Raw genomic sequence first — 25074 nt, forward strand, 5'->3', positions numbered from 1 at the left:
ATAAAGACCGTTAAGAAAACAAAACACAAGTTTTCTTCACGTTCTCTTTAAAGTATATTGTAGCGACACGGTCATTCTGTGTCAGCTGGACTTGTATGTTGTCCCGTTTGTCTAGTCTGTCTTGTGCTGTGCACATGTTACGTGTATTGTTCAAGGTGCCACTACGTCACTCAGAATAGGGAATGGAGCAGGAATTGATCCGGCTGGTTTGTCGGTAGGGAGTCGGGAGGTGCAGAGTGAGAGCTGCAGGAATGGGAGTGGTAGATGGAGGGGGGTCCAGGCGCGGAGAGGAGGCTAGCCGCGGGACCAAAGATAGAGAGAGGGGCACAGGTCGTTACTATATATATATATATATATATATATATATATATATATATATATATATACACACACACACACCATAATGTAATGTATTTATTTTTCTTTAGCACAAAACTGCTTAATTCTTAATCTTATGCTGTAATATAAAAGAAAAAAATGTAAACATTTATCAATTTAACATTAATAGGGTCCAGATTTGAATCACCACCTGCAAACTGGTTCTTTATTCAGGGTATAGTTCACAAAGCAGCGTTTCCTTTTTCTGTGTGCTTGACCTCACTTCCACATCATGCTTACTTAATATATTGGTACTATTTAAAAGATAACACCGTGTAACAATTTTTTTTTTTTTTTTCCTGGGTAGTAAGTGTTATTTCCTAATTGCTTATGCCTCAAAAGTTTAGAAAATGGCTATTATTCCCCACAAACTTTGTGACCAGGACAGTGATATTTCAAAATATCACTATTTCCAATGGGAAAAAGGGCAAATGTGTGTCTTTTCATTCACATAAAGTCAGAAAAAAACAACATATGAATCCAAATTAACATGTATTTATACTAAAGTAATACAAAAATGACTACAAAAGATTTAGAAGTGAGTAGTTTTTCGAGATTTACGATTATACTCTATTTACAGTATAATCGTAAATCTCGAAAAACTACTCACTTCTAAATCTTTTGTTACCAATGTAACAATCTCGTTCCCACAGGCGGAGGTGGGACTCGAACAGCTACCTCAAGCATAGCGCCGATACCCTTTTGTACAGAGGCAAAGCCAAACGTTTTGCATCACCTCAGATTTTATAGGATATATATATATATATATATATATATATATATATATATATATATATATATATATATATATATATATATATATATATATATATATATATATATATATATATATATATATATATATATATATATGAGAATCATTTAGATATCTTATTTAACAATGCAATCAAAGAAACCACAAAATGATATCGCCAAAAGTATGCCGGTCTAGTGTTGTTTTCAGTTACAGGTTTAGAAAAGCAGTACCCAGGGCACTGAGCTTGCTCACGTATGTCTAAACAACTTCCTCTAAGAAAGCCAAGAAACGACCAGTCAAATCTGACATTTTATACTTTTTTAATTTAATTTACATCTTTTTAAATTGAATGTATCACATTTTTCCACCATTAAGAAAATAGTATGTGAATATTTGTCATATGCAATACATTGTATACACATTTTTTTACTTCTGCAACTTTGTGGTTACTTCTCATTTTGTCTTGTTCGTCGTGAATTGTTTTTTTATTTTTAGAGAAATTGATTGTCTGTTTCCAGTTTAAGTTTGAAAAAAATATGTATAATTACTGTATTCCTTCAAATTTAAGATGCACTTTTTGAACCATTTTTGCTTCTTTTAAGAGAACTTGCTTGTCAGTTTCCTGTTTAAGTTGCCCAAAAAGGGATGCATAATTAAAGCTAAATGTACCTATTTTTGACAATAGCAAAACAACCATCAAATCGCAATTGATTGCACCTGTACCAGAATCTGACATAGTACCACTCTACATGAGGACGTACCACTTTCTAACATTACATGGGTCAAGTTGTGGTACACCTACTGCATTCTGGCAATGTACCAATTTCTAACAACACACCAATGTATGGTCAGGAAGTGGTACACCATCAAAATATGGTATTCATTTAACACCAGAAATAGTATGCTAGCAATGCTGTGTCTGGCTACTGCACAAATCACAAACAAGGCAAAGTGTAGTTCAACCATAAAATCGTATATCTTTACAATTTTAGATAACCCAATTTGTAGCTTATCAGTCTTCAGTTAAAGTTACATATATTTGCTGAATTGTCAGTACATCCTACCCCGCTGAGATCAGTCTTTCCTTGTTTTCTGAGCTAAAATCATTTGCTGTGCCCGAGCAAGCGCAATACACTGGAAGCCATATAGTATTTCATGTTACATTTCAATGTATCAGTGTTTCATTTTGCAATTTTTTGTTAAGTACTGAATATGGAAAACTGTAAGATGTAATTCAATAGTTTTACGTAACATAATGAAGAACGTGTTGACCTCAATTGATGCTCGTATTCTTATTACAATTTAAAAAATCGTTGTTCTTTTAATTCAATGATAATAGTCAAAAATAAAATATTAAATTATTTTAAATCATGTGAAGACGTTTAACCTTTAGAATAAATACTCTAATAAAACCCAAACATGTTTTTACCACTTCATTACAAATAACTGTGAATTTGTTTGCCGCTTTTATTGGTGTACACCATACCGTGATAACGTCAAAGAATTGCAGCGATCAGCAACAAAACGCGTCTCCCGTGCAAAACTACAACTCCTAACATGCCCAGCTTCTGCAGTCGCGGTGCAATCAGATTTGAGTGCAGCTAGTGGGCGGTGGCGGCGTTGTTGTTGTGGTAAGCGCTAACGTGGAGTATGGCGGGTGATGGGGACGGTAGCAGTGGAGCAGCAGGCAGCAGCGGCGGGCCGATGATTTCAGAGGAGCCAGAATCGGGGTTCGGTGTCGTCGGGATGCTGGCGAATGCCAGTGTTTTACTGGTAGTGGTGGCTGTTTGCTATGGCATATACAGGCGGTGGGGAAAACGGGTCGGTTTGATTGCAGACCAAGGCAAAGAGGCCGCGAATCTTCCGAAGATGAAGAGGCGAGATTTCACTCTGGAGCATTTGAGGGAGTACGATGGCGTTCAGAACCCCCGAATCTTAATGGCAGTTAATATGAAGGTCTTTGATGTCACCAGCGGCAAGAGATTTTATGGGCAAGGTAAGCAAACTGCAGTTATCACGTTACATATGAGAAAGAAACTGCTCAGACAGAGCAGAGCAACACAGGGTCACGGGAGCTGTGTATTTATGTGCACGTCGAACTGCACATCATACTGTGCTCGCTGCAATTGCGTTTCGATCAAATGTATCGTCTTATTGTCTCGTCATGAAGGCAGAACCCTTAATACCTTTGATACGATAAACTGCACACATTATCTGTAAATAGAAGACGTGTGCTTTATTGGCTCTGTAATGTTACTCGAGTCTAATCCACATAGACTGTATGCAATTGTAGTATGAGTGGTAGGCATGGTTAAATTATAATTTGTTTTTAACATTAAATGTCAATCAGTAAATATTTTTAAAAGCAACGTCCTGTTTTTGTTTTGCAACGGTGGGAGGTTAAAATGAGGGCTGCAGCTGCAATCAGACAGTGAAAAAACGGAAAGTGCAATAACTTGTCATAATATTTGTAGGTGGTAGTTTCAGTTTGCATCGAGTGATTATAAAATAAAGTGAACGCAGGTTGTTCTTGCTTTTGACAACTGGCGTAAGCGAGAAATGCAAGCGCTGGCCAGAGAACACATTGGATAGGACCATTGTTAATATGTTTCTCCAGACGTAAATTCGTCTTTAAATTCAATTGCTGATGCATGGCAAGCTCCAGTGACTTCCTGCTCTGTGGCACTGCTACCCAAAGCACACGGAGGAGTGTGTTTGCGCTGTCAAAAAAGAGAACAGGAATTTTAAGTGATTAATATGTTTATTATTATTGTTGTTGTTGCTGGTGTTGTTGTGTGTGCAGCAACTCAGCGTGGAAACTAAGTAGAAACAAACTAATAATCTTATCAACTAAATAAAAACTGAAACTGAACTGAAATGCTGAAACTGTAAAAACACGGCTTGTTTCATATGCTGTCAACATGGAACCTTTTGTAAAACACAAAAGTACTTTGCGTGCTACTATAAACTACCTACTTAATCACGAATGTTAACGTATCCTGCACCCAGCATCACTACACTACCATTCTTTCTCTTCACTGGGGATCTGTGAAGTTGGTTTAATCCCGTTGGATCTGGAAACAGTTTTTCATTGTATTGGGTTTAAGTTATGTAAACAGTTTGATACAGTGAGGTCTTATTTACAGTATGCGATGCAACAATGCAGATTTTGTGGTGGGGTGTTTAGTCTTGTTTTTAACCTCATCTGAGGTACAGTAAATTCCATACCATGAAAACGTAGTGTTCCTAAAATGTACACAACTGTACAGCGACATACACTTGATTATGAATGTTAAGCAACCTCGTTGGAAACACTATAATGCAAACCATTTTTGTAGCTTGCTTTACAAAGGCTATATCCACTTTTGACCTAATTGCCCTTTGTCATTAGTGCACTGTATTTTTGGGAGGGTGTCTGAAGAACGTTTTGTTTTTTTCTTATAAATTAGTATAGTGGTGATTGACTTACAGCAGATGTGATCTTTGCTATAATTGTTTTGGCCAACTATGTAAACCTAATAGGTTTACAATAAATAACAAAATCATCCAAGAAAAATGCAATGCTGAAATGTGTAACTCCATATGAAAATCTGTTCAGGTAAGTATTTGGCGGCCCATTGTGAACATGCTGTACATTGGCTTATTGTACAGTGCACTGGTGTTTAACCAAACCAGTAAGCTTTGGCAGACTATTTGGAATCATTTGTCGTGGTTGAGTATCAGTTATTGAAAACTTATTTTTGTGAAGATTCTTGTAACAGCAGGTAGTTGGCTAAATACCACCATTTACGACATAACGCTATTTCTGAGTTTTTAATGATTTGAAAATCTATTTGTAAAAATTGCATTTCTGTTAAATGAGTCTGCATGGTAATTGCGTGCAAATAGATGTAATTGCTGACCCAAAAGAAAACCGTGGCGCTACAGCCTGACTCCATGTTGAAAGTGTCTTTTGGGGTATGATTCTAAGAATTGAAGACTTTATTTTTTTTATTTTTTTGTAAGAGTTTTGTGAATTTAGTCCTAATGAAAATGAAGGGACAATGCCACTGGCAATCACGGTGAGGCAACGTGATGCTATTATCCCTCCCTCTGTAACAGTCCTAGCACTTCCAGTATTGTAGGTGGTGTTTCTTATTTTGCGTATCTGCCCCTTACTGTATATAAATCAACATTTTCATGTACTGGGGAGTTTTCTTTTCTAAGTCCTGTGTGTTTACATACAACACCTTTATGTATTTGTAAAGAATGCAAGTCTTCTGGTTCATCTCCTTTGAGCTAGTCAGTATTTTTCTTTTATTCTTATTTCTTGATCACACTGCCTTGTTGTGTAGTCCCTTTAGGGAAAACTCGAGGCTTGCTTGCAAGGCAGTGTTGCACAGCGTTTGAGTTGCTTTTTTTTGTAAGCACTCAGATTTTAAAGTGTCTACAATATTTGCCAACCAACTGAACTTGAGTTTAAATGCAATTAAAGTTGTTTTGATTCTGCATTAACTTCAGTGCTGTGAAATTATTGTTGTATCAAATTTCAGTGACTGGAAGCTGTTGGCAACCTGCAGATGCAAGACTTTCTGATAGTGATTTTGAACTGTGGCTGCTTTGGAAAGAGTTGTTCTGCAAAGGGTTTGTAGACTGTCCTTGTACTAAGCAGTATACAGGGAATTTATCACACTACCTTAATCACTTTTGATTTACAAAAGTGACCGAGCTAAAGTGAGCACAGTGTAATGAATGTGCATTTATGAATGTTGACGGAGAACCAGTGGTTCTTGAAATGGATTTACTGTTGGCTCTGTTTTTAGTAGGTATGCATGCTGCCTCACAAGGGACTTCAATTATTGTCAAAGGTAGGAAAATGGATTGTAAAACATTGGGGATTGTTGTACACCTTCAAATGAATCAGATAAAAGCTCTGGGGGCCTCAACAGTGTGTTTCTCATGACTTTCAGGGGATTTGATTTTAAAAGCTGTCTGACTTTCTTGAGCATTGCTGCCAAGTTCTTGCATCTCTGTGCCAAGATTTAGGTTTCTGGGAAATTAAATAATTACATACATGGGTCAGAGACAGTGTATGTGTGTGTATATACACTGAACAAAAATATAAACCTAACACGTAAAGTGTTGGTCCCATGTTTCATTACCTGAAATAAAAGATTCCATTTGCACAAAAAGCTTATTTCTCTCAAATTTTGTGCACAAATTTGTTTCCATCCCTGTTAATGAGCATTTCTCCTTTGCCAAGATAATCCAACCACCTGACAGGTGTGGCATATCAAGAAGCGAATTAAACAGCATGATCGTTACACAGGTGCACCTTGTGCTGCCACTCTAAAACGTGCAGTTTTGTCACACAACACAATGCCACAGATGTCTCAAGTTTTGAGGGAGCGTGCAATTGGCATGCTGACTGCAGGAATGTCCACCAGAGCTGTTGCCAGAGAATTGAATGTTCATTTCTCTACCATAAGCCGCCTTCAAGGTCATTTTAGATAATTTGGCAGCAAGTCCAACCGGCCTCACAACCGCAGACCACATGTAACCACGCCAGCCCAGGACCTCCACATCCGGCTTCTTCACCTGCGGGATCGTCCGAGACCAGCCACTTGGACAGCTGATGAAAATGTGGGTTTGCACAACTGAAGAATTTCTGCACAAACTGTCAGAAACCGTCTCAGGGAAGCTCATCTGCGTGCTCGTCGTTCTCACCAGGGTCTTGACCTGACTTCAGTGGGCAAATGCTCACCTTCGATAGCAGCTGGCACTCTGGAGAAGTGTGCTGTTCTCGGATGAATCCCGGTTTCAACTGTACTGGATCAAAAACGAGTTGTAACTGCTTTAGAGCAAGCCAGAATCTCATGTGACAAAGGCAAGCATGTCATAAATAGTATAAAATGTACCTTTTTAAGGGAAGCATTCTTTTAAACGTGCTGTACGATGTGAGGTGCACACATTCGCTAATGGCGGGTTATTTTCTGTGAAGCTGGGAATGCTTTCTATTTTTAGTCTACCTTTTTATATGAGCGACAAAGAGAATGTGATTTGGAAATGCTCAGTCATTGAGTTGAGTTCATACAGAGGCAATGCATGCAGTTTTGATCTATTACTGTACTAGAGGGGAGGCATGCCTTGATTTAGTCTTTTCAAATAACGAAGACAGAATAACTAAAACAGAGGTCAGAGAACCACTGGCAAACTCAGACCACAACATGGTCTCATTTTAAGTGTTTTTTAAAACCCCAAAAGTAATGACTAAAGCTAAGGTTTACAATTTTAGAAAAGCAAACTATGAAGGTATGAAACAGAGACTAACAGAAGTAGACTGGAGTAAAATAGAGAAAAAACCCACAGAAGAAGGATGGTTGTTCTTCAAAAATGTAGTACTAGAGGCGCAAAACAATTACATCCCTAAAGTAGACAAATCTAAATGTAAAACTAAATTGCCAAAATGGTTTAATAAATCAATTAAAAAAAATATTCAGCGAAAAAAGGCACTTTATAGAGCATTAAAAAAGGACCAAAAAGAAAGTACGCAGAAAGAGTACACGGAACTGCAAACGCAAGTCAAAAAGGAAGTTAGAAAGGCCAAGAGAGAAATAGAAATGAACATTGCTAAGGGAGCTAAAACCAATTCCAAAATGTTTTTCCAATATTACAACAGCAAGCGAACATTCAAAGAGGAGATTAAATGTTTAAGAGATACAAATGGCAAAATCGTAGATGAAGAAAAAAATAGCAAATATATTAAATGATTACTTTTCACAAGTTTTTACAAAGGAAGATACTGACAACATGCCCCACATGTCATCCAGTTCCTATCCAGTTTTAAATAACTTTAGCATAACTGAGGCAGAAGTGTTAAAGGGACTAGGAGCTCTTAAAATAAACAAATCCCCTGGGCCGGATGAGATCCTCCCAGTAGTACTCAAAGAAATGAAAGAAGTAATTTACAAACCGCTAACCAAGATCATGCAGCAGTCTCTTGACACAGGGGTGGTACCGACAGACTGGAAAATTGCAAACGTAATACCGATCCACAAAAAGGGAAACAAAACTGAACCAGGTAACTACAGACCAGTAAGCCTGACTTCTATTATATGCAAACTTATGGAAACTATAATAAGATCCAAAATGGAAAATTACCTATATGGTAACAGGGTCCTGGGAGACAGTCAACATGGTTTTAGGAAAGGGAGATCGTGTCTAACTAACTTGCTTGATTTTTTTGAGGATGCAACATCAATAATGGATAATTGCAAAGCATATGACATGGTTTATTTAGATTTCCAGAAAGCTTTTGACAAAGTCCCGCACAAAAGATTAATTCTCAAACTGAACGCAGTTGGGATTCAAGGAAACACATGTACATGGATTAGGGAGTGGTTAACATGTAGAAAACAGAAAGTACTGATTAGAGGAAAAACCTCAGAATGGAGTGTGGTAACCAGCGGTGTACCACAGGGATCAGTATTAGGTCCTCTGCTATTCCTAATCTACATTAATGATTTAGATTCTGGTATAGTAAGCAAACTTGTTAAATTTGCAGACGACACAAAAGTAGGAGGAGTGGCAAACACTGTTGCAGCAGCAAAGGTCATTCAAAATGATCTAGACAAGATTCAGAACTGGGCAGACACATGGCAAATGACATTTAATAGAGAAAAGTGTAAGGTATTGCACGCAGGAAATAAAAATGTACATTATAAATATCATATGGGAGATACTGAAATTGGAGAAGGAATCTATGAAAAAGACCTAGGAGTTTTTGTTGACTCAGAAATGTCTTCATCTAGACAGTGTGGGGAAGCTATAAAAAAGGCTAACAAGATACTCGGATACATTGTGAAAAGTGTTGAATTTAAATCAAGGGAAGTAATGTTAAAACTGTACAGTGCTCTAGTAAGACCTCATCTTGAATATTGTGTGCAGTTCTGGTCACCTCGCTATAAAAAAGATATTGCTGCTCTAGAAAGAGTGCAAAGAAGAGCGACCAGAATTATTCCGGGCTTAAAAGGCATGTCATATGCAGACAGGCTAAAAGAATTGAATCTGTTCAGTCTTGAACAAAGAAGACTACGTGGTGACCTAATTCAAGCATTCAAAATTCTAAAAGGTATTGACAGTGTCGACCCAAGGGACTTTTTCATCATGAAAAAAGAAACAAGGACCAGGGGTCACAAATGGAGATTAGACAAAGGGGCATTCAGAACAGAAAATAGGAGGCACTTTTTTTACACAGAGAATTGTGAGGGTCTAGAATCAACTCAAAGCTGACACCCTGGGATCCTTCAAGAAGTTGCTTGATGAGATTTTGGGATCAATAAGCTACTAACAACCAAACGAGCAAGATGGGCCGAATGGCCTCCTCTCGTTTGTAAACTTTCTTATGTTCTTGTGTTCTTATGTTCTTATGTAAGATGGGGTTTATGCAGCAAAATACTCTTAAATAGTGCCCTCTGTGTTTTCTTGATGTTGGATTTCACCAGTGATTTTAGTCATGATTAAATAGACCATGACAGCAACTATATTTAGTCTTTGTCATGCATGACATTTGTTTACCAAACAGAGCCAGTTTAGAGCACAAATCATTGCTAATTGCATATTGATTGTATCACATTGATGATAGTGTCTCCATCATAGTTAATCTCCACTATAGGGGACACTAGTTTCACATAAAATAAAACACCTCTTAAAAAAAGGCGTTACCATCCCATAAACCTGGCGTAGCAACCAACAATTAATTTTTTCAAGATTCTTATGAATCAATGCTGTGAGTCCGTTTTAAAAGGAAGTAAAATACACGTTTTTTTCGTTGCTTGAAATGACCACAGATAAACTGCAACTTTAACAAACTGTGCCCACAACTACTGAACTAAAACATATTAGTTTAAAAAATAAAATAATTTAAACCACTGTACTCACCAAAGATGAACAAAAATGTAATCTGTTATCATAGAGCAGCCGCTCTCAAACTTTGCTGCACTGAGACCCACTAGTTCTAGCAATAAAAATAAATATGCCATATTTTTTACAGCCAACAGAAAAAATAAAAAATAAAATTTACAAATGTTTCTAGGTTGCCACGGTTTACTCGTCCTACCACAAGGACAGCTTCTTGATCCAGCTTTATATTTTGTCTGTGAGAGAAAAGACAGCTTAATAGTAACAATTACCTAAACTGTGTTTCTGTAGGTAAAAATGCCAACATACAACTGAAACAGCATTTAAATCACTCATTTAAGTCTCACGCAGCATGTAATGTACTATGCAGCGACGGCATCTGCTTTATTAAACTAAATATCGCCTTATAAAACTGACTAGCGAGTATGCAGTGTTTAAACTGGACACAACAGATACATTTTACCACTACCCTGCGATTTTCACAAACATATTTAAAACAAAATCTCTCCTGCTCTCTGCTGACAAAACCGTTGGGCTTTTAAACAAGGTCGGGTTCGGCATAGAATTCTATTGTGCCCACTTTTGAACAGTATGTATTGGAAGCCAATCGTTTTGTGCGTTTCTGAAATTATATACACACCTCAAAACACCATCTTCCACTAAACAAGTGTACGTTTTCTATATTAACATATTTTGAGATATTCCGTAGACTTGATTACAAAGTCAAAACATTATTCTCTACATTAAGAAAAGTGTTTGCACCCACTTTCCCACTCAATTTATTGAAAAGGTTCAAAATCACAGAGCAATTTACCATGAAAATAATATAACTGTTAAAGTGAGCTTACATAAACACTTATTAAACACTTATTGACATGTCCACGAACGACATTTTTTGAAGGAAATACACATTTGGCAAGTAGTGATTTTTAACTATGTATAGACATAAATTACACTGACAAGTGTTTTTTAAATATTTATTCATGTTAAAAAAAAAAAAACTGTCACTGACACATTTAAAAAAAAAAAAAAAAAAAAAAAAACTGTCCGCAGTACACTTAGTTAAATAAGATGACAAGATATTTAAACAAAAATTAAGCAAAACTTGTTTTCATTTCTCAAAAAAATACAAATGGCGTCCAGTAAATTTCAATTAATCTCCAGTGAACTTTGCCTTTGAGTTCTAAAATTCAAGTGTACGTAGAAAGGCTCAAAAAAGGCAAACGCTAACTTATTTCCCATGACACTGGCTTCCATGCTAAAACAGCCTCAGAAATTATTCGTCATCTTCTCTTGAAGACAGCAAAGGATCATTTCCTACAAAAAAAGAAAAAACTCGGAAGCCCACCCTTCGAGTGCCAGTACAGTGTTTGCTGTCCCATGAATCCTCCCTCAGATGTGGGAAATAAGTCTGCTTTCAATTCACAAATGTCATTTCATCTCAAACGTTACTATAAATGGCAATTTTCAATGTCAAGTTTATGGAAAATAAAAAACGTACAAAATATATGTTACAATCAGTCTTCAGGGACTTTTTTTTTCCTTCTCAGTGGAAGGATGCATAATTTCTTTTTTTTTCCTTAAAAGTTAGTTTGTGTAATTATTAAAATAAAAAAAAATAAAGTTACCTGGTGCTTCACAACGCACTCATGGCGTGCGGTAAGAAGTGTCTTACCACACACCCTGTCGTGGGTTATTTCTTACTTACCGTAACTGCTTCTTAAACTAAAATGTTTTTGTTTATTTCACAGGTAGGTATTCGACACACACATTTGTTTTGACCGCTTCATCTTTACACTCATCGTTTTTCTATTTTGACGCCAGCTGCTGTGCTCTGCGAGCGAACACTGGACACATTTTATCAATTTGTATTATTAACTGTCATGTAAAGACGGTATGCATTTATTTATCGTTTAACGTGTTACTAGGGCTACTGATTTTCCACGATCGCAGAATAACGGGTGGAATTAGGCATTGGGAACGGAATTCTACTTTGCAACTGCACCATAAAAACCCAAAACACAACTGAATTTCTGTATATATTTGTTTAGTTATTATCGCAAATCCGTTACTTCGTCACCCGCTCAGCATAAGGACACGACAGTGTTTCAGGTGAAACCTTCAGTTTTATAATTTATTATGTCTAATTTATCATTAACTCCTTAATAATACTACGTGCTCTGAGTGATTTTTATTATTTTTTTTCTCCTGTTGCTATAACATGTCTCTCTCTACTCTAGCTACTGTAGTAAGAACAGAAAATGATAATAATTGTAGATTCAACAATGAGTGGACCAATAAATACTTACTTATTTTACCAACTGTACCGAATGCAAAGCCAGTGTGTTTATTGTGCAATGAATGTGTCAGTGGTTAAGGAATACAATATGAAAAGGCATTTTGAACCAAACAAGGCGCTTTTGGAAATACGTATCCGGAGAGCACAGTAGCTAGAAGCTCAAAAGTAGAAGCGCTCATCTCTTAAGTTATACTGTTGATATGTCACATACATTTTTAAAATGTTTGTAACCATACTCCCTTAAATTTTCACAGTGTTCTATTATTAAAGTACTATTCACATGGTAACGTATAAGTATTGTTAAACATATGAACATTAAGTCATTTCATATTTATTATTGTTATAAAACGTGCAGACTACAGGGTGGGTGAAGCAGGCGTCTGGCGATTCTGCCTCTATAGAGAGTGCTGCTCATGAACTTTATAGTTATTAACTCTAATTGAACACTAAAATCAGTGAAGCACAATCTTCGTGCATTATTTAGAAGTATAAATACTCCGGTAAACAGAAATAAAAATCACATCAGTTTTGAAACCTGGTAAAAATATAATCAACACATTAGTCGAAAATACACATTTAAGTGTATATTAATTGAAGAAGACATAACATGACCATTATTTATTTTTTTGCGAGTTTATTCATCATGTGACTTCACTCCATGTCTGTGCTGAAACCCAACATGGTGGTTGCATCAAAGAAGAAAAAAAAAACGATGTTTCAGTAAGACAGCTAAAAGAAATCTGATTATCTATAGAGGATGGTGTGATAGTATTCTTAGTTTTGCTGTCAGTCGCGTTATCATGTATGAGTCAATACTATTAAATATAATAATGCCAGCCGTAAACACGGAGAGAAAAAGAAAGCAAATAAGACGGCAACTATGACAAAGCACTGCATTCTGCTATGACCTAAGAACACTAAGACCTAAGGTCCTGCGCTCAAGACGGGGCTTTCCCGAAGTTTTTTTAAAATCTTGCAAGTAACACTGTAGAATTAGGAACGAAACAATTGAGAGGATTAATTATGCATTTACATTAAAAGGGGCGCTATTTAAATTACAATCGGGTAATACACAGCGGTGAACCTGTTTTAGATTGAGTCAGTCTAACACGCCTTTATTGTTACTATTATAATGCCAGTAAAACGCTAAACTTAATTTGTGGAGTACTGTACATAGGATTACTCTCACATGACATTGCTGGACTGTTGCTAAACTGTTGCAGATTTTTTATTGTTATTTTAAATGCCAGCCAGGGGAGTGGCAATATTTATTACATTTACTTATTTTAACTAGCAACATTATTTTTATGTTCAAATGCCATTTAATTATTAATGCATTGATAAAAAGTGGGAAGAAATGGAATTGGCCATTTTTGAAAAACAGAATTTGGTATTCCCAAGAGTGGAACAATTAGTAGCTGTAAAGATGGTTACAATTGAAGACAGTGCAGATGCCAGTGTTTTATGCAGTAGTATAACGCAATTTTATGCTGGCCACCAGTTAAGCATGCAGTCTATATGATAACCAACAGGGCTGCATAGGATCAGAGGATGATTCAAAATCAGAGGCAGAGCAACAATAAATGTCTTGTTTGAATTTAAAGTAAATTGTAAAATTTTTGAGATACTTGTGTTGGAGTATTGCTTCAAAACAAATGTATATGAAAAGGGTTAATGTATGAACAAAGGGTTCTCACTGAGAATTTACCCTTTCTCAGTCAAAGCGGCAAGTTTCTCAGTATCTAAAAAGCTTAGAGGGAATGCTGCTCTGGCCTGCCCACTCCTAACTTTTTTTCAGTCTGGCCCCCTTAAATTAAAAAAGCTAGTTGAAGAGCCCTGCTGTAACTAAGGCAGCTCTGTCTGTCCAGGGTATACGAGAAACACGTGCGAGCAGCTTTACAGCAAGTACAGCATAAACCAGTCTGCTTTGTTTGCTGATGAAACTACAGATGGGAGAGAGGTGTCCTGAACCTTGTATTTAATTCGTTTTGACTAGTCTGTATATTGTAATGCAGGCAATAAGTTTTTTCAAAACACCTCTATTTGTTGACTGAGCTACAGTACATTGTTACTAGTGGACTGATTTTTTAGCTTTTTCTTAAACTACTGTATCTCAGGGACTTACAAATAAATAAATAATTCAATAGATTTTTTTATGTAAAACTTGTATTTATGTTGAAATTAGGTTGTTAATTCTTAATAAATTGGTAAAAACTGAAAAAAAAAAAAAAAAAAAAAAACATGGAATTGGTCATCTTAAAAAATGGAATTTGCCATTCCCAAGATTGGAAAATCAGGAGGCCTATATTACATCCCTAGTGTTAATACAACAATATGGAGAGGGAAAGCTGTCTGAAATGCTGCCTGTGTAGCTTTATAGTAACTGTATGGCTTTATAGAATGGTAAGCAGGTTTCAAGGGGCATCGAAGCTCATCTCCCTGCAGCTTTTGTGAAATTATAATTGTTGCAATGACACTTTGACAGCTGTGAAGAGTTGAGCAGCTAGGGATGGGCTGGTTGAAAATATTCACAAGCCACCTGACAGGTTTGCATAATTGATGCGACATTATAAGGAATTAGAGCCAAAGGCTTTTAATATACTATATACAGTACATTTTATATGTAATATCCACCGTAAAAAGCAGGGGACTGCAAATGGGGTAAAACAGATATTCAAAAGGACACTTCAATATACTGTGATTTGGTTAAAGTAACCAAACGCAATTTAAAATTAAGAATCCTTCTGCCTCAGAGTCTGTTTGCAAGGTCAGTTCAGCTGGCAGTAGGGATGCTGAGTTCAAATGCTACAGGCTTCAGTAAAAAAAAAAAATAAAAACATTTATCCATTAAGGATATAATATTTACAGAGTAGGCCAACATTCTGCCTGGCTGGCATTGTTTTAGCTCAGTTTGTTTGGTTTTCAAGCGTGCTTCTATTTGATTTTGATAAGTGAAAATGATGCAGTTGGTGTACCTGTTTTACAGTTATTTGTAAACATTTAAGCCATAGCAAATAAAGAATAAAAGCTTTTTATAATTTTCTGTAATTTTTAATCCTTATTGAAACAGATCAAGACACTATTTATTGTAGCTTGATTAACAGAAGTGCAGTAAAGCTTATTGTGGTAGGCTGACATTTCTGGTAATAATACAGAAGCTGCTCTAAGTGTACAGTAGTGTTCATTTTTATATTTCATAAATGCATGGATACAGCTGGAGAACATGCTGAAAGACTCTGAATTCAACAGAACAGTCGTGTGTTTAGTTGCACAGCGTGTGTCAATGTGCAGTGTCTCTGAACCATGAAGAGGTACAAGCCTTACACAGGAGAGTTTGTTTGTGGTGAGGTTGCATGCCTTAATTAAACACACCGTTGCATCTTTTTTTTTTTTTTTTTTTTTTTTTTTGGAAGGTCACCCAAAATACTGTGTTGCTTTGTTTACAGTGACTGACACCAGTTCCTGTTAAATTGCAGAGGAGAGTGTGACCTCTGCACACATGACACCACTCCTGGGAAAGCATGCCTATTTAAAGGTGTAGTAACTAGTCAAGGTTTAAAATCTGTTTCATCAACTGCAGTACCGATTTTCCCCCAGAATTATTATATTCAACAAGTTGGGTTGACTTTGAAAGTGCAACACTATAAAGCAGGTTGTCTCCACCATGCAGATCTGCAGGTATTCGTTCCCCGGTGCTCTATAGAGCATGCTTTCTCTACCATACAGATCTGCAGATATTAGTTCCCCAGTGCTCTATAGAGCATGCTGTCTCCTCCTTGGAGATCTGCAGGTACTAGTTCCCCAGTGCTTTATAGAGCATGCTGTCTCCTCCTTGGAGATCTGCAGGTATTAGTTCCCCAGTGCTCTATAGAGCATGCTGACTCCACCATGCAGATCTGCAGATATTAGTTCCCCAGTGCTTTCAATATGCAGCTGACGTGTTACAGTCCTCTTACCCACCTTAACCATACAGAATAATTTGTCTCACTGACATTCTGCCAGAGGGTTCTAAAATGACACAAAATATTCTATTAAATGACTAAGCAAATTGCACCGAAGACTACATTATAGAATAAATCTATTTTGGTGCAAAGAACTGCTTGTAGGGCACAGTAACTTTCAAATGAAACGCAGCTGCACAAGCAGTAGTTTTCACTGCAGAATTTCACAATACCTTCACCCACCAATATGTGATTTTTCTCTTGTTTTAATCATTGCGTTCTTATCTTCACACTGCATGTCGTGTCCTTTCGGTTTATCAGCTCTCAACTTCAAGTGGCTTATCAAATTTTTATAATCGGAGGAAAGAGAAGCATCCGAATTCCTCTCAGACGTTGGCGTGTAGGCCTACACTTATGTTTGGAGGGCTGATAAAAACCAGTGGTTCCTGCAGGTGGATGTAGAAGAGATTCATAAAGTTCAGAGTTAAGGCCGCTACACACCGGACGTGATGTGACAGGCAGAATCAAAATACCTGGAGCTGTACAATAAAGAACACAGAAATTATAAAGACGTCGCAATCAGGGAGAATATTTGGCAGTCCATTTCCAGGGAACTGAATGTAGCTGGCCTGTGTGATTTGTTTAACTTTACTAAAATTAGTATTCTGAAAAGCTATTATGTATTATATGTTTTTATTAGCTGTATAACAGGACTATCGTGTTTATTTTCCAGCTGATGATACAATCAGTGGAGAGTCGCCTATCACATTGTGTGCGTCTGTCGCCACTGGTGTGAAAGGTAGTGTTGCAGTGAAGGGACCATTTTATCGCAGGACAAATGTGCGGTGTTCTCAGGATGATGTGCGGTGTGAGGCTTGCGCCAAGCATAGTGCTTAGCGTTGAGGCCAAAAAGCTCTATTTTGGTCTCATCAGAGTTGTTGTGATGTGCGTTTTCAACAATGGTTTTTTTGCCACTCTTCCATAAAGGCCAGTTTTGTGAAGCACCCGGGCTATTGTTGATGTATGCAGAGTGTCTCCCAGCTCAGGCGTGGAAGACTGTAACTCCTTTAGAGTTGCCATAGGCCTCTTGGTGGCCTCCCTGAATAGTGCCCTTCTCGCCCGGTTTTTGAGGTTGGTCTGTTCTAGGCAGATTCACAGTTGTGCCATATTCTGTTAATTTCTTAATAATGGACTTTACTGTGCTGCGGGGGATATGCAATGCCTTGGAAATGTTCTTATATCCAGCTTTTGAAAAACCTTGTTCTATGATTTGCTTTGAATGTTCCTTCTTCTTCGTGATGTAGTTTTTGTTAGGAAATGTACTAACCAACTGTGGGACCTCCCAGGGACAGGCGTATTTAACCTGAAATCATGTGAAACACCTTAATTGCACACAGGTGGACTCCACTGAACTAATTATGTGACTTGTAAAGGCAATTGGTTGCACCAGAGCTTATTTGGGTGTGTCATAGCAAAGGGGGTGAATACTTATGCAATCAATTATTTTCTGTTTTATATTTATAATTAATTTAGAACAATTTGTAGATTTTATTTTTCACTTTGACATTATGGACTTTTTTTGTGTTGATCAGTGGCAAAAACACCTAACTAAATCCATGTTGCTTCCATGTTGTAACACAATAAAATGTGGAAAAGTCCAAGGGAGGTGAATACTTTCGAGAGCCACTGTATATAGTACATAATAAATATTCACATGCACACAAAAAAAAAGTGTTTTCCTTTTGTTGTGATATCGTAACAATATGTACCCAGGTGCTTGTGAGAGATATTATTTAAAGACGTTGTATGCCTCTAAGAAGAAAGACATGATGGGATATCAGCTGTTGTCAGGTGACATGCAAATGCATAAGTGCAGAGGTGCTGGATTGTTACACTGCGGTTTTATGCGACAGCTATGATGGTAACCAATTGTGTCTGAGTACTGTTGTCTTAAAAAAAGTGTTAAGGAACAGCATTAAAAAAATGTAGAATAGCAAAAAACAAAAATGGACATGCATTAAAAAATACCTGAAAACTTAACATAAAGAAAACAATTTAAATGAAGCAATATGCTAAAAAGGAAGTGAAAAGGTTATGTGTTTTTTTAAGGTTATGTTATATGTTTGTTTTGTTTTGTGAACTTCAGTAACCCTACGATATCTTTCCCCAGTCAAATCATAGAGTTCCTAAATAAGCACGGTAATCTACCAGAATAAAAAACAGTCATGAAAAAGAATGTAGAACATAAAAAAGCGCAACCAGATACAGTCAACGAAAGACAACACATTATTCAAATTCTTTGTCGTATTATATATTTAAGGTAAGGCGAGTTTATTTTTCTGTTAAAAGTGCTCCCGGCTATAATGTTCTGCCGCCTGGCTGTACAGAATTCCTGGGGAGAGCCCTGAATCCTCCCCATAGCTGCAGTAGAAATGTACATTTCTCAGAGCGTTCCTTCTTGCTACATAACTGTATGTGTATAAAATCAAATAACTACAGGTAGTTTAATTCCATTGTACGAGTTGGTTTATAAAGTGAAAAAAAAAATGTGCAGACCTTGGGAAAACCTCTTGACATGTGAAAACTAAAGCACTAAAAAAAATGATACTTCTGTTTTCGCAAGCGCTGTGCTCCTTTATTGCTGTGTGTTGGTTTGCCATTTGTTTTGCATCTGAGGAGTTTCTGTTGTACATCTTAATCCAATCATATGAGTTGTTTTAATTGAGCATTTTAGTTACTGGAAGTGGCCATTGCATAAATTACATTTTTACAATTATGTGCTGCAAATAGTGTCTGCTGTGTGTGTTCTTTTGTAAACTCTGCTAGAGGAAATCAAAGTGAATTATACTGTATCTTGCAATGTACAGACTCAGTAGTCTCTTTATTTCCTTGGACCTACCAGCCTTAAAGCTGCCACTTTTAATAATTTGTTTATATTGATAAAAAAAAGCAGCATTTAACAAAGTACTTTCTTAATACTTGTTTCAGTCACTTTATTCCTAGTGTTGAGAATCTGTTCATTAATTGGATCTGGTTTTACCTGGTTTGTTTTGTTGGCAGAACATGCACAGTTTATGTGAAGTTTAGAAGCTTGTTTTTAAACTGTTACTGACCTTGAAATTGCACAAACAACACTTTGTTTGGGTTTTAGGCTGTCTTGGGTAAATGTAGAGCTTTTGAAAACATGTCAGATGTGATGCTTTCAATAAGTGATTTGAGATGGTGTATAGTGTGGATGTTATGGTCTTGACAGGTGGAAATCTGCTTCCTGTGGAAAGAAGGCTCCCAAGTTTGCTATGACTCTCTGACTTTGTAGTGAATGTGTTATTTATGGTCACGTTACATCTGCTAAATAAGATTTCTATTTTGAGCGTAGATATTATTGGTCATTCCAGTTCAAGTGGACCAGGGGGGTTGTCCGACCCTTCTGTCAATGTTTTGTAAATAAAACAAAAAAAAAAAAAAAAAAAAAAAGTTTTCCCTGCGCTCTTAAAAAGCAACTGTACGTTGATGCTGACATCGTGGATCGGTCACCCTGCACATGGAAAACCAAATGAGCATTTTTACAAACACCAGACACCTTACCATGCAGGAGTTACACAGCTCTTCTGTTTTTGCACACACCCTGGGAGCCTCATCTTACATCACATGGTTTATGCATCAACAACAAAAGAAGGAAACAACACCCCAAAATTGTGTGTACATTAGCTGGAATGACCCTGTATACATTTTAGTACTTTGTCAAAAGTACATACTTATTTTCTTCTTGACATCTGACTACTCCTTAATATTTATATCATGTGCATTGGCAAGAGAGACATGCTGCCACATGCTGCAGCAGCTTTGCTGAGAGCCTCATAACTGGAATTGCTAGTCTGTGTGAGAAGCTTTGCAAGTGCCAAATAAAATGTATGAGCTACCACTCCGGCAGGAGTTCATGCAAATAGGTCTATGACATACTGTGTATGGAGTGTATATAAACTATCCAAATATACACTGAACAAAAGTATAACCGCAACATGTAAAGTGTTGGTCCCATGTTTCATGAGCTGAAATAAAAGAACCCAGAAATTTTCCATGTGCACAAAGCTTATTTCTCTCAAATTTTGTGCACAAATTTGTTTACATCCCTGTTAGTGAGCATTTATCCTTTGCCAAGATAATCCATCCACCTGACAGGTGTGGCATATCAAGAAGCTGAGTAAACAGCATGATTATTACACAGGTGCGGCTTGTGTTGGGGACAGTAACACAACACAATGCCACAGATGTCTCAAGTTTTGAGGGAGCGTGCAATTGGCATGCTGACTGCAGGAATGTCCACCAGAGCTGTTGCCAGAGAATTGAATGTTCATTTCTCTACCATAAGCCGCCTCCAACATCGTTTTAGAGAATTTGGCAGTACGTCCAACCAGCCTCACAATCGCAGACCACGTGTGACCACGCCAGCCCAGGACCTCCACATCCGGCTTCTTCACCTGCGGGATCGTCTAAGACCAGCCACTCGGACAGCTGATGAAAATGTGGGTTTGCACAACTGAAGAATTTCTGCACCAACTGTCAGAAACCGTCTCGGAAGCTCATCTGCGTGCTCGTCGTCCTCACCAGGGTCTTGATCTGACTGCAGTTCGGCGTCGTAACCGACTTCAGTGGGCAAATGCTCACCTTCAATGGCTACTGACACGCAGGAGAAGTTTACTGTTCACGGATGAATCCCGGTTTCAACTGTACCAGGCAGATGGCAGACAGCGTGTATGGCGTCGTGTGGGCGAGCGGTTTGCTGATGCGGTTTCAACGTTGTGAACAGAGTGCCCCATGGTGGCGGTGGGGTTAAGGTATGGGCAGGCATAAGCTACGGACAACTAACACAATTGCATTTTATCAACAGCAATTTGAATGCACAGAGATACCGTGACAAGATCCTGAGGTCCATTGTCGTGCCATTCATCCCACTCCATCACCTCATGTTTCAGCATGATAATGCACGGCCCCATGTCGCAAAGATCTGTACAAGCTGAAAATGTCCCAGTTCTTTCATGGCCTGCATATCACACGTCACCCATTCAGCATGTTTGGGATGCTCTGGATCGACATGTATGACAGCGTGTTCCAGTTCCCGCCAATATCCAGCAACTTCGCACAGCCATTCAAGAGGAGTGGGACAACATTCCACAGGCCACAATCAACAGCCTGATCAACTCTATGAGAAGGAGATATGTCACACTACATGAGGCAAATAGTGGTCACACCAGGTACTGACTGGTTTTCTGATCTACACCCCTACCTTTTTTTTTTTTTTTTTTTTAAGGTAACAGATGCATGTCTGTATTCCCAGTCATGTGAAATCCATAGGTTAGGGCCTAATGAATGTATTTCAATTGACTGATTTCCTTATATGAACTGTAACTCAGTAAAATCTTTGAAATTGTTGCATTTTGTGTTTATATTTTTGTTCAATGTAGACTTCATAGCAGTGTGCATCTTGAATATGGGTCACTGTGCAAATCACATTAAGATAATCTTTATTAAAGCTTATAAAGCTAAGGGATCCTAGTAAAGCAGGGCTTAACTGTTCAAAGTAGACTTGTTCAAGCCTTCACATTGCTGTGTGGCAGCTCAATGCAGTGTCTTTTGAATCGGTCCATAATGGCACATTCTCACAGCTCTGCAACATCAGAATAGCTATGGTACCCCAACTTTAGTAATTGTTTTGAAAGAAGCTGTTGCATCTCGGGTATCTCCTGGCAATTCATGAAAACAAAAAAAGAGAATTCAGTATAACAATGAACTGTCTGATGAGGCTACAATTATCTGAAGGGAAATGTATTTCTTGTTAAAAACCGTTGTCTCAATTCCCAGGCAGGGCAAGCTGATAGACTCCCAGAACAGCAGGTGCATGCCAGGGATTGTCTGTGTCGGTAGGCTGTCTTCACCTTTTCATGCTGTTCTTCATTTATAGATGGCCCCTATGGAATCTTCGCTGGAAGAGATGGGTCTAGGGGCTTGGCGACCTTCTGCCTTGATAAAGATGCACTGCGAGATGAATATGATGACCTCTCTGATTTAAATGCTGTGCAGATGGAGAGTGTACGGGAATGGGAGATGCAGTTTTTGGGTAAGATGCTTCCATCTGTTTTTTTATCCACAAAAAAAAAGGTCCCCCCAGGCTACATCCCCTGTGTGCACTAATAATGTAAACGCAATTCAACATCAATATAAACATGTTGCTTTAGTATACCTTTGCCAGCTGTTTTCTATAATTCTCTGTTGAATTCAATCATTAGTGCTGTCCAGTTAAGATTAACTGTTTTCATTGCCACATTGTTTTAGCCTCTGGCCATATCAGTGATACAGATCATAAAGTTTAATTGCAGGTGTTGTCTAGTAAAAATTAACTGTTTCACTGCCACATTGTTGATCACATTAATTGAACTGGAGGATTGACCACAGAATTGAGCAGTGTGTGACTCTTGTTATGGAAGCATCACATTATTTTACCTTTTTTGTCTAATTATGCGCTCAAGGCGGGGCTTTCCCGCAGTAAGTAAGCTAAATGAATTGCAGATTTCTTTCTTGTTTGGTTTATTTCTTTCCACGCTACATTCCAGCTGCACTATTATTCTGCCGAAAGGTTTGCATCCGACATGATCCTTTTACACAGCAGTTTTAAAATGGAAAGAATGATTTGTTATCTGTACTCTGAGAAACAGAAGTTGTGTTTGATATGGAATCCTTGCCTCAGTGAATCTGATACAAAAGATTTTGCAAGAATGATAATGTTATCGTGGTAAAGCACATAAAAGTAATCAAGGTCACATTTCATCTAGTTATATTTAACATCAATTGCAGCTTATTTGAAAGGAGTTAAAGGTAACTATAGACAGGCTTCATATATTTCATTTCATTTCAGAGAAGTACGACTATGTTGGCCGGCTTCTGAAACCAGGGGACGAGCCCTCAGAATACACAGATGAGGAGGACGTCAAGGATCACATTAAACACGACTGAACTGTTTAATCAAACCAAAGCCAGGGCCTTCGAGGGCTGCAGACCCTGCTGTTCCTCCTCTGTCACAGGATCACAAGCAGCCCAGGCTCTGTCCTGTAGTGGCAGAGGATTCAAAACATATTTTGTACAAAGAAAAAAAAACATGATGTATACTCCTGTGGGGATTTTAACGATTCAGCATGTCCAATTTGTGCTGCTTTTTTCAGTTGTCATTGTAACGTCAAGCAAAAGGTTATTTGGTTATGGGGTGGGACTCTGGGAAGGGGTTTTGTGAAAGAGCTGTCTTTCATTTCTCATTACGTGTTCACAACCAATCAGATGTTGCTCAAGTTTAGTAAGTTTCTGAAGCATATGGGTCTTGATAAAAAGCCCAGACAAAAAAAAAAAAAAAAAGTTTAGGGGCCTTTTTAAAATAAGTAAATAAATGTCTCTGTTTGCTTTAAGAGGGAGCGTAGCAAACAGTACCATGCTGTTGATTCTGTTTTTGCTGTTTTGTAGTTTGCACTACTCGATTTCCAGTTTTTCCCCATGTGATTGTACTGCGGAGTTCAGTGGTCCATTGAACTACGTTGAATCTCTGATTTGAAAAGGGAAAGTCACTGGGCGGGCTTCATTTTAGAAGGGTATCCAGTTATTTGCCAGTGAAGTTTATACAACTGTGTTTACATGCCGCAAAAGTCAACTGTAAGTCTATATTCTCCCCAAATGGTCAATATGAATTGTGCCTTATTTCAGTTGTTTTCTATTTGAACAGATTTAAAAGACAACATATAATACCCCAGTTCTATTAATTTTACAACATATAATACACCAGTTATATTAATCTTACAACATATAATACCCCAGTTATCTTCATCTTACAGCCACTTCCTTACAGTACCCTCAGACTTAAAGGCATGCCGTTGTCAGCCTGAAGCGTTAAGCCGACTGGAAATCTTTTCCTATGAGCTTGTATATAGACTTTGCAAAATATACTCAGTGTTACTGCCATATTCATGTAGGTGATGGAAATGATATACTACTGTGTGTTGTAATGGCCAAATGCCCCATGCTTTGTTATTATTATTATTATTGTCATGATTTGTGTGTTGTTTTTTTTTTGCTGAAGCTATTTTTAAGTGTCGAGGCGGGGGTAAAAAAAAAAGGAAGAATATTCTTGTCGGTGATGAGTAGGCGAAACTCGGGAAGGAAACCTTGCAGATTGTGTAAATATATATGTACGTTTTATTAAAGCATGTACAACAAAGAAAGCGATACTGAATTCAGACTTGATATAGTGGTGTGGAATGTGTGGCAGAGAGCAGATGGACATGTTCATGCATAATAAACAATTTGGTTATTAACTGATGTGTGGGTTGTATATCTAAATTAAACCAGTGGTGCTTCTGAAGCATTTCATTTTAGATATTGAGATGATGCTTATACAAACCTAACACGCGACACACACATTTCATGAAATATCTGCAAACTGAATTAAGGAAATGTTTTGCCACAATTTATAGAAATAACTGTATTTCAAAATACTTTTCAAGAATAAGTAACAAGCTCAGGTGTGCATAAGCTTGGTGTCAATAATCTGGCCTCTAAATTACCGTTAAATAGTCTGGAAATTTCCACAGGTAGAAAACATAACAGTAGCACCTAAAACTTGAAAGAGTGATCAATTGTAATACAGTCAAACCTGTCAGTGCTTTTCAAAGGGATGAGAAAAAGCATTGCTTTTGAGCAGCTGCAACTTCATTTCAGTAAGTTTGGTAAGCAGCATTTTTAATAAAAACAAATTAAAATATTTA

The 25074-nt window shown here is 37.5% G+C and overlaps 1 protein-coding gene across 1 annotated transcript; it reads left to right on the plus strand.

The window, feature by feature from the left end:
• The first annotated feature begins 2724 nt into the window (after window positions 1–2724).
• LOC121325405 (membrane-associated progesterone receptor component 2-like) lies at window positions 2725–25074 on the plus strand. Its single transcript, XM_041267859.1, has 3 exons — window positions 2725–3131; window positions 22233–22388; window positions 23184–25074. The coding sequence occupies exons 1-3, from the start codon at window positions 2786–2788 to the stop codon at window positions 23279–23281; spliced, it is 600 nt and encodes a 199-aa protein (XP_041123793.1). The 5' UTR covers window positions 2725–2785; the 3' UTR covers window positions 23282–25074.

This window comes from Polyodon spathula, chromosome 1 (assembly GCF_017654505.1).
Source record: "Polyodon spathula isolate WHYD16114869_AA chromosome 1, ASM1765450v1, whole genome shotgun sequence".
In the NCBI taxonomy this organism is placed as follows: domain Eukaryota; kingdom Metazoa; phylum Chordata; class Actinopteri; order Acipenseriformes; family Polyodontidae; genus Polyodon; species Polyodon spathula.